We start from the raw sequence: 15,721 nt of genomic DNA, 5'->3' as shown, positions 1-15,721 counted from the left end.
ATAAATGATTGGCCAAATGAAAAATACGCAATGAAAATTGATTTCACCTAAAAAATATGAAGTTGGACGGATAGTCCCAACACCTGAAAGTATAAAGACAGTGGAGGTATAAATGTGTTCTTGTGCGGAAAAAAAAAGGTCAAGTCGATAGACATAAAGACGACTTGTGTCACAAGAAGATTTGTAAATATCCTGGCATTGATTATATAGAGACATGTTCTCTTGTGGTGGATGTCGCCATTTCAGGTTTTAATCTGGCAATACAAGAAAAACGTGATATGCGTATAATGAAAATCATTGAAGGATTTAAATTGTTCTGAAGCATATTAAGATTTTCAAGAAATTTATTAAATAAAGTTTCAAAAATCCTTATACGGATTGAAACAATCAGGGCGCATGTGGTATAATCGCCTGAGTGAGTACCTGTTGAAAGAAGAGTACAAGAATGATTCAATTTGTTCTTGTGTCTTTATAAAAAGATCTGGATCTAAATTTGTTATAATCACCGTGTATGTTGATGATTTAAATATCATTGGAACTCCCTGGGAGCTTCCTAAAGTAGTAGACTATTTAAATAAAGGATTTGAAATGAAAGATCTTGGAAAGATAAAATTTTGTCTTGGTCTACAAATTGAGTATATGAAAGATGAAATTTTTGTCCATCAATCAACATACACTAAAATGATTTTAAAACGATTTTATATGGATAAAGCACATCCATTCCGACCTCATGAAAATAATAAAGAGCTTTTTGGTCCCGATATACCATATCTTAGTGCAATTGGTGCACTAATATATCTTTCTAACATTACAAGGTCTGACATAACTTTTTCAGTTAATGTCTTAACAAGATATAGCTCTACTCCTACAAGGAGACATTGGAATGGAATCAAACACATACTGCGGTATCTAAAAGGGACTACCGCTATGGGATTATTTTATGGCAATGATTGCAGTTCTGATCTTGTTGGTTATGCCGATGCTGGGTATTTATGACCCACAAAAGGTTTGATCTCAACCAGGCTATGTGTTTACATATGGAGGCACTGTCATATCTTGGCGATCGACTAAGCAATCAATCGTGGCTACTTCATCTAATCATGCTGAGATAATTGCTATTCATGAAGCAAGTCGAGAATGTGTATGGTTGAGGTCTATAATACACCTTATTCGAAACAAATGTGGTTTGAAGTGTGACAAACTACCCACAATTTTGTATGAAGACAATGCAACATGCGTAGCCCAATTGAAGGGAGGATTCATAAAAGAGGATATGACAAAGCACATTTCACCAAAATTATTTTTCACACATGATCTTCAAAAGAATGGTGATATCAATGTGCAATAGATCCGTTCAAGTGATAATATGGCTGATTTGTTCACCAAATCTCTACCGACGTCAACCTTCAAGAAACTAGTGTACAAGATTGGGATGCGAAGGTTCAAGGATGTGAATTGATGCTCTCATCAGGGGGAGTTAATACGCGTTGTACTCTTTTTTTCTTACAAGGTTTTGTCCCACTGAGTTTTCCTTACAAGGTTTTTAACGAGTCAACCAAAAGGCGTATTACTAAACATGTGTACTCTTTTTCCTTCACTAGGATTTTTTTGCCATAGGGTTTTTTCCTAATAAGGTTTTAACGAGGCACATTATCTATGGACATCCAAGGGGGAGTGTTATAAGAAAAATCAAATTATGGTGGATGTCTACTCTTCCTCCATGATCTTCTCAAATGCTTAATGACATATTCAATGACATATTTCTATGCTTAATGACATATTCAATGACATATTTTTCTTCACTTTTCATGCCTATATAAAGGCCTTGTAATAGATAGGAAAATATACACAATTGAAGAAGAAAATCTCTTCTTTCTCTCTATCTCCATTTCTTGTTCATGTTTTACTAAATTGCTTTTATTTCATAACAACATGTCTTGTTCATGTTTTACTAAGTTGCTTTTATTTTATAACACGTTATCAGCACGAATTGCTCATTTCATGATCTTCTACGTCAAGACTATGTAAATTAACCAACTTCGACAAACACATGCATAAATACCGTAGGAAAATTCTGATCATACTAAATAATTATAGCATGCAATTTTCCAAATTTATGATAAACTAACTTGGAGCTGTATTAATATATACTTTCAATTGTAATTTCGTTACCTCTATTTCTGAGTTGAACAGTAACAGTTTTCATTAGTGTACCACTGGATTGCGTGATGGATGAAATGGAATTCAGATTTGAGCATTGTTTCCGTTTCTTAAATTGTGTTTAGTTCATTACAATTTACAATAGTGAAGTTTTTATTGTTATTTACATGAGTGATATGTACATATAAGATAAAAATGAACTATATATATGATTTCCCCAGCGTAGGACCAAACTGCACAATTGACTGGGTAACAGCTCCAATTTAAGACCTCTCCAATCTTGGGGAAGCCAAGTAATGATCCCAAGAAACCTCTATACCGATCTCCCTTGCTCATTAGATTCCACATTCATCCTCAAAACAGAAGCAGGAATATCTCTGGATAGGATGACATTTCCGTCAACATCTACTGTGCCATGTGCAGCAAGACCACGATCCATCACAATTCTGCAGAATCCTGGATCCTCCTCGCCTCCTAATCTTACACCATAATATCTCAGATGATCCATAATACTGTTACCAGCCACTGACCTGGGAGTATTTTAGAAAATTAGCATACAGGGCAACATCTCTAAGCAAAATTCAGTAAGTTTTCCACTACAGAAAAGACGATGAGAAAGAGGCTGTCCAGCCTCTTCTTTGGTAACGTAACTGAACATGTTTCACATTGTATTATAGCGTCTGGCTATGAGATACTCAAAATCAATAATTAAGTAAGAAGAAATAATTAACTTCTGTGAGCATCCTTCTGAACTACTATCTCCGAACTGAATCGTAAGACCTATATCAGTTCAGGAGGGTTGACTTGAATAATCTTCAGTTTTACCATTGAAGGTTGTGTATTATTTTTGAAATATGAAAGTAATAGTTTTATAAACTAAATTAAACTACACCAATCACCAATAATTGAATAAAAGAATGATAAAGAGTAATTAAAAGATCAAGGTGAATGAAGAATGTCGACTACCAGATATATAGCAGTTAGGTCAAACAAAATAGGAATGAGGTAATCCCTTTTAAGGATTAGCTTCAGAACCATCTGACAACAGTAAAACAATTATTTTATTTTTCTTAGAAACAACAAGTAAGCTCCCTACAAATGTGATTGTTCAAAAGAGAAAAAACACCCTTCACTTTTCTTTCCTAATTTAGTAGGACAAAGTATCAACTCTTTTACAACTTAGCTTTCATCTTTATCCTTTCTGTCCCTTTTTTTTCGTTCCAGGTGAACTTTTTTGTGCTAGTGCTTCACAGGCACTTTACAGTTTTATTCTTCACAATTTTGTAGAATGAACACTCCCCTTTTTCTAAAAGATTGTAAGTAAGTAAATAGATTTCAGCAACAAGAGTGTGCTGAGAACACTGTTTTTGAGTTTTGACTAAAGAAAGAGAAACAATATCCATATTTTGACAATGACGCAGTGTGCCCATATCTAATAACTTGTTATAATCATTTCTCCTCTGTTTTTATCTAACCAGCATGAACTATCTTTACTATATACCGATTTGCAGATGTCTCATAAATTATAAGCCCGAGAGAAGTTACCTGCTACAAGAAGGGTCTTCCCCAGAATCATCACAGACCTTTTCAACTGTATAAGCAAGAATTCCAAGGCCAACGTTATGGAGCCAGACCTGCAATATCAGTGATTCCAATTAAAAGAAAAAAAGCCAAGAATTAATTTATGACAACAACCATTAAATTGATGAAACTTACAAAACGAATGACAGCTTACTTTCAATTTATTTGAGCAGAAAATGGAATTGCAAACAACAGACAACATAAAAATATATAATAATCTTTAAAAGGATAGCAAGAGTTCAAGCACAAGTCAACACTCTTCTGCTTGTTACACTGTTATCTTCAAAACATATATTTGCACTTTTGAATAGCCAAATCACTTACTCAAGACTTTCACTAAAGAGCTATCTCATTCCTTAAAACTTTTCCAGGTACTGAAATGATATAGCTAGATTTCATGCAGTTAATAAGGCAGAAAATATTTGAGTTATGCTTGTAAAACAGTTACCTCTGTAGGAAAATGATGATAAGTTTTTTGAGGGAAATACTGATAGTACGGGGGCAGATGAGGCACAATATCATGTTCATGTGTGACACGAATCGTGTTTGGCACCCGTTTGCTATAGTAGGACACAAAAGCAGCATTGCCAATTCGAGGTTGTCCAAATGTCATAACTGAAACATTCTGCGAGCCAAGATTTACCTGGAATAAACATACATAAATAAATCAATAGAACTCCACTAGCCATTTTTTCTTTTCTTATAGGTTCTTGTTATGTCACAAGATCCATCGAACAATGTGTACAATTCCACCTTTTCTAATTATAAGTACAAGCATCCACAATTGATCAATTAAAAAAAAAGTAATACAGAGAAAACACATCGTTTCAAGTCATAATTCATAAGCAAAGTAGGAAATTGAGACATGTAAATATTCCTAAGGGAGTGCAAAAGCAATAATGATTACAAGGGTATTCTATAACCAGAGCTATCAAATTGGAAAAGCAAGTCAAAATATATGGACGACAAGAAGTTATAGTATAAAGTAGCAGCAAGTTTTTAAAACATACTGTGAGATCCAATCCACAAAAAGCAGCCATGGCCCCTCCCATTGAATGCCCTGTCACCATAATAGGAATGTCTCCATACAGCTTTTTTGCTGTTTTAACAGCACTTAGCACTCCAGGGCGTAATGTTGTATTGTGGTAAGCAGAATAAAATCCATGATGCACCTGTAAGATGCAAAACTGACTATAATCTTCCTGCAGAAACGAAGGTTAATACAAAAATCAGAAGCAGAAGAGATTTAAATGTTGTACACTCACCATTGCATCTTCTGTTCCAGGATAATCTATATCAAGCTGCTTCCAGTATAGATCCTCAATCCAATTCTGTATGCTGTATCCAAAAAGTTAGCACGTGAACTTAGTTATCAGTATGTTGAATATGCATACGACACAGTGCAACTTTCTACATGAGCAGATCGACCAGTGGATATCCGTTTAAGCATAATCACACAACATGATCAAAGAGAATCTCTTGAGCAACACTTCACAACTTAGACCTGAAGGGTCTAGTCAACTTACCAGTCTCTCCACATAAAATACTACATAGATTCCCGCATAACTTGTGCAGGTATTATTTATGAGGAAAACAAAAAGAAGCAACCAAAAATTAATGTTGATTTTTATGTGGAGATTAAATCTCCTCAAATCCCAACCAAACATGTATAAACAAAAGCTGCTTTTTTTTAGGAGATTATATCTCGTAACACCCCAGCCAAACGACCCCCAAAAGTTTTTCCTTTCAAGAAAAATGGTTTTGAGCTGGAGTAATGTAGGATCACTAGTATATATTCTTAAGATATCCATCTCAATAAATTAGTCTGGCTTCTTATCTGCAAAATAAGACATATTCTATTCACCATATAGCCAAATTAAACATATGAGTATGGTTCAGTAGAATGAAACCTGGTTCCTTGAGTGCCTCGGAAAGCAATTACAATGGCATTAAGATCTGGAGCCACTCCCACAAATGCCTGCAATGGATATGAATAATTAAAACCAAACTAGTTCCTCTGAGTGAGAGCAAAACATGCTTTTGCACTATTTGATATTCACCTGTAGACATCGCTTCACATCAACAATGAGCTCTATAATTTGAAACCCCTGCATAGGATGACGGCTTGGACAAATTAATCATATAAGAAAAATACACCATGAAATTTACATAAAGCTTCTCTTCAACCTGAAGAATATATACACAACAAGCCGAATAAAATACCTTCGTCAAATCATCACATCTTGGGCATGTCCAAGTAAATAGTTCTGTCAAATCTGAGATATAGACCTACAAAAAAGAGGTCATTTTGTTAAACTCTAGGTGACAGCAATCCAGCAAGAAAGTCACAAGAATGGATATAATGTTCCCCTGTTAAAATAGCCTGAACTGGTAAAGTATGGAATATATTAAATGCAAATCACATACAGCAAAGATGAGTAAGAAGAGTTCAAGGAATATAGAAGTTATAACTACACAGAAAGAAATTGGAAAAATTGGGATTTCGGTCCCTCTTTTATTGACAAAGTCCACTTTTGGCCATCATGATATCCAGCTAAGCACATCAACCATTTATCGAAAAGAAGTAAGTGATTAACCTTCAATTAAAAGATTTCTGCCCTCTATCCTACTCATTTATTCAAAATATAACCAAAACTGACCGTTGCAGCATATTCCACTAATATGGTTGCAAGCGTATGATTGTAGATTGTCCTTCGATCCTCCACTTTGAGTTCTACAACCAAAAAGAAACTTAACTGTGAGTAGCTATCTATGAATATGTTATCATAACCAACGGTGTCAATTATCACTTTACAAATATAATGCAGTTGTGGAATAATTTATTGTCACGCACAAAAATTACATTGAAATAAATAGCAAACAAGTGATGCCTGTACAATCCTATCTAGGTACCCATTGTTACCTCGTCATTTTAATTTCTCTTTGGAACATTTGAGTGCTTTATTTGGAGCTTTCATATCCATTTGTCCGTAGCCATAGCTCAAAGTATCCATAGACGCCACTATGTATCTGTTGATCCATAGTGGAAATTACTTTTTCCATCTCGGTAACTCAACCCAACAATAAGCTTACAAAGTATAAGCAATATGCCCAGTGTCTCAGCTGAAATATCCATATATGGAGGTTTAAACTTGTATCTCGGCCGAAATAGCAGTCTTGGTCATAAGCTTCATTAAATTGTTGTCTTCCTCTTGCATCCTAAAACATTCCTAGCCCATTCTTTTTCCAAGTCATGAAATAGTCTCGTCTTGGTTAAAAATGCATTACCAAGGCTCAAAGAGAACAAACTCAAGTATCTCCAATTTATGCCTGAGGATTACTAAAATGTGTGTTGATCTCAATTTTCAGGCCAGGAAGTCCATGAATGAGCAACAAAGGGAAATGTAAACCAATGTTAACTTGGGTCTATAGCAACTGTTCGAGGGGGTCTTGATAAGAGTTTATATATCAATTCGGTAATAATCAAGAGGGTGCGCAAGAAAGAAAAGAGATGATGTTAGTAGAGGAACTATTGAGCTTGTCTTGTCCTTAGTCCTTACAGTTGACTAATGTTACTGAATCGAGTTACTTGGTTTATGCAACAACTAATTTGTTTCTAAGGATGTTCTGTAGTTCAATAAAGAATTTTCTTAGAATAGTCACTTTGTAATTTATTGTAAGACCATATGTTCATATCTGTAAGGGGTCATTTGGTATGATCTGCAGAGCGGTGAAATTTCCTCAAAATTTCTAGAAGCAGCAAAATCTTGTAAACTATCCCTTTCTTTTAACGAACGCCATTTAGTTAGAGAAAAGGGACCTCAGCTTACAAATACATATGGACTCAGGGATTGCCCATCAAGATATCTTTCTTCTCATGGAGAATACGCAAAAATAATCTTGGGATAAAAATTTAGTACAGCCTTGTCCCCTGTTTGGTTACGTTATCCCATGATTAAAATTAGTACCGGGATAACTTACACCTGCCAGATCGTGGAATAGTAATCCCAGGATAAAGCAGTAAAATTGACAATCCCAAAATTAATACTCCACTACATACCAAACAATCAATAAGAAATAATACCAGGATAATTAATCCTAACATAACTAATACAGTATAAATTATCCCTGCATAACTAACCCTAGCATAACTTGTCTTCAAACCAAACGACCCCTAACATATCTCTTTTTTTCTTATCTAACGAGATATCCAGTATCCAATTTTTTTATTTTTGTTTTGAAGTATTTCCCACTGTAATACATCTAGTACTGCATGTGATTTGCTTGAAAAAATAGTTGTGAGAATCTACCTACTTTAAAGTGTTTTGTTTAATTCTTCAGAAGAAGAAAAAAATGAAGTCTGTATACAGTTAAAATGTATGTATTGGTTAATACGCTGCAACAGATGTAGAACAGAATCCTACTACCATGTCTGACAGTACGACTTTGAATTATGCTAATTTCAAATATCATAGCCTTATCTTGTGCATTAATATTGATTATTGGTGTGTACAATACTTTTGAAATAAAAGGCGATCATTTTATACATTAAGACCGAAGGTTTTCTTGTCAAAACAAAATCTAATCTCAGCTTCCATAACAAAAGCACAGTACATAGAAACTCAGTTCCATCTTCAATCAATATACTAACAATCCCTAAAATATAATCCGAAGATACTATGAGCTCCCTTAATTCCTATTAGACATAATTGTATTACATATACAGTCCAATTAGATGTATTGCAACTCACAACATTAGCATTTTAAAAATTCAAATCAACACAGGTAGTATAGGAGTAGCAATTATGATTACCTCTACCAGTTGAATAGGCAATTAAGCAGGTGATTATAACCATCTTTAATAAAGTTCTTCCATCCATAACCTCTAGAAGCTAAATTCTGGAAAAATTTTAGATGCAGGGAAGATAAGAAGGAACGAACAAGGAAGAAAGGTCAAATATTTTGGCCTCAATATTTTATGTCCAGTAGGCGTTAGGTGCTTTCGTGCACTCGTGGATTTCCCCCTTTATAAATAAGGGTCGCCTTTGGAAAACGCCGTGATGCGGTGGTTAAACAGAGTGTTTGCTCGCCGTTAACGTCTTCGTGATATCGCTTTGCCAGGGTCGGATCGGTCTTTCCCTGCCTGTGCACGTTAGTTTACCCCACGTGAAAACGTTTTGCTTGGCCAAGTTAGCTTTTTGAAAATATACTTTTTGCTCGAAAATAAATTATGTTTAACTAATTAGTTTATGAGCAACAATTAATGTTTGATCTCGTGATTCTAAATATATATATTTTTTCAAAAAAATATTTTGTGAATAAACTATTTTTTCTGCTTTTTAAAATCTGCTTCTGTTTTTTTACTCAAAAGTAGGGGTGTACAAATCGAACCGGAAAACCGTACCAAACCGAAAAGTCAAACCAAGCCTATTAAAAAATCCGACTAGGTTTGGTTTGGTTTGATTTGGTTGGTATTGAGTAAAAAAAATTGAATCAAACCGACATATAAATATATAATTTTTGTATATACTTTTAAGATTTTATATAGAATTTTCTTTAAAAAATGTCTAAAAATATTTGGGATTCTCTTGCGGGATATAATATTTAAGGGCAAAATTTATTTATAGCCACACTCGGGCCAAACTTAAAACATCTAGTAGCCAAAAATTATAATATACATTTTATAGGCTAAAAATAATTCAGCGGCTAGCCACCAAATTTGACAAACTAGAGTTTGTCGGAATGGACAGCTGCCCACCGATATTGACAAACAGAGGATTTAACTATGTCCTTTCTCTTTCCCCTGTTTTCTCATCAGTTGGAGAAAGGAAAATTTATAAGAAAAAATATGTTTTTCTTCAATAAATTTCCTATTTTTCCCAAAAAATTCAAATATCCCACAAAATAAGAATGATCAACAAGATGATCGGAGCAGAAGGGGGTGGAAGACGTAGTTTTATTTGAGAATTATAAAGATGTTTGCTTTATTGGTTAAAGGTAAAATCTTGCAGAAAGATATCTTGGGGTTTTATGAATTTTCTGGTGAAATCTTGAGGCTTGTTCTGCTTTTCAGTAAAATAAGTAGCTGGGGAGTTCTGCTTTTCAGAATTTTGCTCTCTTTATTTGTTTGTTTAACCGTGAAGCACGGCAATTAACTAGAGGACACGTATAACCATTTACATTATTTTTCATTTGCAAGAATTGTGATTTTTAGTGTCAATAAATAATACTCCCAATGAAAATATTAGAAGTATGAATTAAGGAGAATTACATCAATCACCAATGTTGTCAATTGGCAAATTTTGTGAGGGACCAAACAATTATTTTCTTGACAAGCTATAATCTTTTTTGGCTTACATGGTTTCATCAAATTATAAAGAAGAGGAAATTTATGAAAAAGAAGAATATAATTCTGGTTATAACTTTTAAATTCAGATATGCAATTGGTCATTTGATTTTTCAATTATGTCTTGGTAAGTGGTAGTGTACAAGGCAGGAATGTGGTGGAAAGTATATACAAAATAGACTGTCAATATACAAAAAATATTCAAAATAGACTATCACTGTACAATTTATATACAATAGACTGTCACTATACAAAATATATACAAAAAATATACTAAATAAACTGTCACTATACAAAATATATACAATAGACCGTCACTATACAAAATATGTACTAAATAGACTGTCAATATACAATTTATATACAATAGATTGTGACTATGCAAAATAGACTGTCACTATACAAAATATATACAAAATAGACTGTCACTATACAAAAAATATACAAAATAGACTGTCACTATATAAAAAATATATAAAATAGACTGTCACTATACAAAAAATATACAAAATAGACTGTCAATATACAAAAAATATACAAAATAGATATTTCGGGTTATTAGATGCAATAAGTTTGAACCGAAGGGCCATTTCGCGTAAGTGGGTAAAAACATGGGTTATTAAAAATTTGAGAGGCTATAGAGGGTGGTTTTCTCAATATTTAATAGTATATGAAGTGTTTCATATCTATTAACCTTAAATAATAGGTTGTACGACCACTTTCTCATCAAGTGTTACTGAAATGCGTCAATCTCTTTATTCTTCTCTATTCATATCAAATGTTAAGATCTATTAAATTTTTATATATTTTTCGAATGTGAAGTGATTATTATTATTTAGGTATCATATTGATTTTTATGTTTAATTACTAAATTCGGATAACCTTGAAAGTGTACATCAACAAAAACTTATTGTCACGCGACTAAAAAAATAACTATTATGTGTTACTAAAAAATTCTTCCATGAGAATATTTTAATAGATAATATGTTTGTCAAATTTTTATATTTTTACTAAACGTATACTAACTTATAAAAAATTTAACAAAGTAAGATTAAAATAATATTTAAGTAACAAAAAACCCGACAAAACCAAATCAATTCAAACCGATATGGTTGGTTTGATTTGGTTTTGATAAAAAATGAACTAATCCGGTCCATGTACACCCCTACTCTAAAGCATTTTTTTTTACTTCTAAAACTTCGCCAAACATTTTAACTTTGAAAAAAATAATTTTGGTAATATCAAAAATATTTTTGGCCAAAAAGAAAGTTTGGCCAGACATGCTATAAGTTATTACGTATATAATTTTAAACGTTATAATCAATTTTCCTTATTTTGATTCATTTGTAATTAAAATTTAACCAAATCATGAAATCTTCGTAATATTATGAAATGGTTCGTGTGCATAAATTAATGAATTCTAATTTTTGTTACATAGACCTCCTGCGAATCCTTTAATTCTGACAAATCACAATTATGTGAAACTGAAGCATCCTAAATGATAGGAACGAATAGAAATAAGAATTTACTGATCATACTTAGATTAAAAAATCGAAAGATCGAATTGCATTAGAGTTCTTATTAGTTCCAATTTAGCTCATCAATTGAATCAGTTCACGAGCTAAATTTGAACGTCATGTCATGAGTATAATATTTCGTTGCATTTGTTAAAATATTTATTAAAATCTCAACTGTTGAAATTAATTAATTATATATAGAGAGAGAGAAGAGGGATTATTAAATAAGAAAAAAAAAACTCCCCATATGTATGAACTTTATACCCAGAAGCGGATCTAGAAATTGAAGTATATGGGTTTCTACCGCAATTTTAAGTCAATATATTACAATAACCGAATTAAGGAACGAGTATCAATATCCAACATATATTTAGAAAATAACAAAAACACTTGAAGACAACATATGAATATAAACAACATCATTACAATTGCACTGGACGACTAGTCATATTTTGAAAACGATCAATGATCGCATCATTAGGTACACTTTCAAATACTTCATCCTCTATATAACAAACTAAACAATCATTAAAAAATTCATCACCAATTCTGCTTCGCAAGTCATTTTTAACGTGCTTCATCGAAGAAAAAGCTCTTTCTACCGTTGCAGTAGCGACAGGCAATATCAGACTTAACTTTACAAACAAATAAACAAGTCTCCAAGTCATGTGCAAATTTGTTTTAACCAATGTCTTTGAAAGATCTCCAAGTCTCTTCAAGTTAGAGAATTCATTGCCCGCCTCTCGCACATAGTCAATATAGATGTCAAGCTCAAAACTAACATCCTCAAGCATAGAATCAGTGAACTCATTCGGTAGTGTGTAGCAAGTTTCATAATCTTATCTTTATCATAATTTGCAAAAGAATTATCTGGACTCAAACTAGCCATACCAAGAAGTAGATCAGTATTCACTTCATTGAAACGATTGTTAAGCTCCGAAAGTTGCAAATCAATAATAGCATAGAAAACCTCCACACACAAATGATAAAGAATATGTAACACTTGATTTCTTACGCTTTGACTTTCCACGAACATAATCCATATCCATTTCGGGGATCATAATACCATGCTTGACACAAAATAAAGAGACGTCTCTTATCAAAAAATTCCATCTAGAATCTCTCATATCTTGTAATTGTCTCTTTGCGAAACCAACAAGCTTCATTGCACTTATAGTATCTTGATTTTTTTTTTTGCAAAGCCATATTTAAATCATATGTAAGTGCCAATACTTTCAACATTAAATGTAACATATACACAAAGTCATAGGATCTTATGTCATCCACTAGATTTTTTGTCATTGATCTCTCATGATAATTTGAACTGTCAATTGTAAGAACTCCAAGTACATGAACAATTGATGAGAATAAACTAATAAAATTACACACTGTCTTAAAATGAGAACCCCACCGAGTATCACCTGCCCTTTGAAGTCCAAGTTCTTGATTTAAACCGCTTCCTGTATGAACTTCACCAAACACTAGTAATTCCTCTAATTTTTCTGCTTGATCATCTCGAAGCATCTCCCTACGCTTAAAAGAACCTCCAACAATATTTAAAATATTTACAAGAATATCAAAAAATTGTTCGGTCTCATAATATTTTATTGCAACAAGTACAAGAGTTAATTGCAATTGATGAGCAAAACAATGTATGCAATATGCTGAAGGAGTATCATTCATAATCAAAGTTTTAAGACCATTAATTTCTCCTTGCATGTTACTAGCTCCATCATAACCTTGTCCCCGTATTTGAGATTTACTCAATGAATGTTCCAAAAGCAAAGAATAAACTGCTTCTTTTAATGACTTTGTAGATGTATCTTTAACATGAGCAATGCTAAGGAATCGCTCAATAACTTTACCCTTTTTGTTGACATAACGTAAAATAAGCGCCATTTGTTCCTTATGAGAGACATCCTTAGACTCATCAACCAATGTCCCAAAGCAATCCTCGTTCAAGTCTTCAACAACTATTTTTAATGTTTCTTTCGCACAAGAACTCACAATATCTTTTTGTATATTTGGACAAATTATAATATCATTTTTTGGAGCATTTTCTAATACAACTTTCTTTACATTATCCTTCTTATTTGTATACTACTTTAAGAGATCCAAGAAGTTGCCTCTTCTTGTAGAAGTTTCATGTTCATCGTGACCCCGAAAAGGCATTCCTTCTTTCAAAAGATACCTTGCAACATCAATTGAGACATTCAGGCGAACCCGATACTCACTTTTCGTTTTCTCGGATTGCTTATCAAAAGATGTTAAAATAGATTGTGCTTGATTCGATAAATCTAGCATCATCTTGAAACACCAATTATGAATACTATTCACTTTACTCACATGTGCGTTAAACCTCTCTATACCTTTATTCCAAGCCTTAAACCCAACTTTTGTAAAAGAAGCACTTACTTTTTCCCCATATCATCCTATCTCATCTTTAAACATATAACAACATAAGCAAAATGCTATATTTTCTTTAATATTGTATTCTAACCATCCAGAATATGAAGTTTTAAACCATTCCGGATTAAAATGACGCAATTTTTCACCAAAAATTATTTTTGGAAAAATAAAATTGCGAGGCCGACAAAGCTCTTTTTGAATGTAATGTCTTCTCACTCGGTCACGCAGATTAGGAGGAAATTCTGAAATTTATTTTCTTTCACCACGATCAGGTTTAAGAAGATTCTGATCCAATATAATATCTTTGTGTGATGGTTGGAAAGAATTGACATTATCATTAATCACTGGACAGGAAGGAGAGCTTAGCGAAGGAGAACTAGAAGTAGAACATGAAGAGGTTTGCGGCTTGAAAAATTTCTTGATCATATCGAGTCTCACTAAAATGCCCTACAAATCATAAGACACAAATTAAATATTACAGATGAATATAAGAGGAAAATAGTTAAGAAATATTATTTTATATAATATAATATAAGAGAAAAATAGTTATAAAAAAAAAATGAAGGAAGGAGAGGACCTACACTGGATCACTGCTTGTCTTTGATAGGCACAGAAGAAAAGTCAAGATTGAAGAAGAACGAAGGTCGAAGAACTAGTGGCTTGCAAGATTGAAGAAGAACGAAACCCTAACTTCTTTTTTTTTTGTTTTGGGGACATTTTGATGTGATTGTTTCTTTTTAGGTTCACTTTAGTCATCTATTATTATTTAAAAAATAGACTAAAGTGGAAGTTGTACTAACTTGACAGAAAGGGAGCAATATTTGTGTGTTTGATGTTTTTCCTTAGTGGAAGTACTGCTCAAAAACTTTGGTTTTTATCTATTTAATAAAAAAGACTTATGGGGACTCGAACTTGCATCAGCAAGAAGGGAAGCGAGCCACATCCGGGTTTCAAGATTTACCACTGGACCAGAAATGCATTTTGGAACTGGGTTCCCATATAATTATTGTTATATATTCAATAGATTTCTTAATACAAATATAGGATCTACACAAAAGCTATTGGGTTCCCGGTAACCCATACATAATACTGTATGTTAGCCCCTGTTTATACCTACTTGGTTCATTAGGTATAAAAATAATGTTGCTATTGCTAAGCCTAATCTTTAATTAAAAGTCTGCCAATAGTTATTATAAGTGGATACATGCCAATTTTCTGTGAAAATAGCATGAGCTAGTTAGTTTTTGGATTGGTAATCGAAAAATAGCAAACGTTAGCAAAGTCATTGAAAAATAGTCATTGTTTTGCTGAAAGTTCCGGCATAATATGCTGGATTATGGAGCTACTGCGTATAAACTTCTAGCATATTATGTTGTAACTCCAACACACGAAAAGTTCTAGCGTAATATGAAATTCCAGCACATTATGCCCGAATCTCATATGTAAAAAATTCGAACTCCAACATATTATGCTGGAAATTTTCTGGATTTTAAGGGTGTTTTTGTTCAGATTTTATCATTACATGAAAAAGTGACTAAATTTCGATTATTTTTGAAACTATAGGTATTTTCAATTACCAGTTATAAATATGGCTATTTCTATTTCCCCCTAATTTCCCTTCATAAATGACACCAAGTAGCCATTATAAAGGCATGCTATTTAGAAATTAGTCAATGTATTCTAAATTTCAGTTTTTTAGTTCGATTTC

At 32.9% G+C, this 15,721-nt stretch overlaps 2 protein-coding genes across 2 annotated transcripts; both read right to left on the bottom strand.

Moving 5' to 3' along the window:
* Positions 1-2,240: 2,240 nt before the first annotated feature.
* Positions 2,241-8,753, bottom strand: LOC107802955 (lipase-like). Its single transcript, XM_016626543.2, has 10 exons — positions 8,555-8,753; positions 6,402-6,475; positions 5,965-6,030; positions 5,802-5,849; positions 5,652-5,719; positions 5,007-5,079; positions 4,752-4,913; positions 4,190-4,384; positions 3,706-3,794; positions 2,241-2,690 (listed from the first exon to the last, which is right to left on the bottom strand). The coding sequence occupies exons 1-10, from the start codon at positions 8,619-8,621 to the stop codon at positions 2,474-2,476; spliced, it is 1,059 nt and encodes a 352-aa protein (XP_016482029.1). The 5' UTR covers positions 8,622-8,753; the 3' UTR covers positions 2,241-2,473.
* Positions 8,754-12,717: 3,964 nt separating this feature from the next.
* LOC107802939 (uncharacterized) lies at positions 12,718-13,503 on the bottom strand. Its single transcript, XM_016626527.2, has one exon. It carries the CDS (start codon positions 13,501-13,503, stop codon positions 12,718-12,720), a length of 786 nt encoding a protein of 261 aa, XP_016482013.2.
* Positions 13,504-15,721: the final 2,218 nt, after the last annotated feature.

Source organism: Nicotiana tabacum, chromosome 22 (assembly GCF_000715075.1).
Source record: "Nicotiana tabacum cultivar K326 chromosome 22, ASM71507v2, whole genome shotgun sequence".
NCBI lineage: Eukaryota > Viridiplantae > Streptophyta > Magnoliopsida > Solanales > Solanaceae > Nicotiana > Nicotiana tabacum.
Note: the sequence above shows the minus strand (reverse complement) of the source record. Positions and strands in the feature narration are given on the sequence as shown.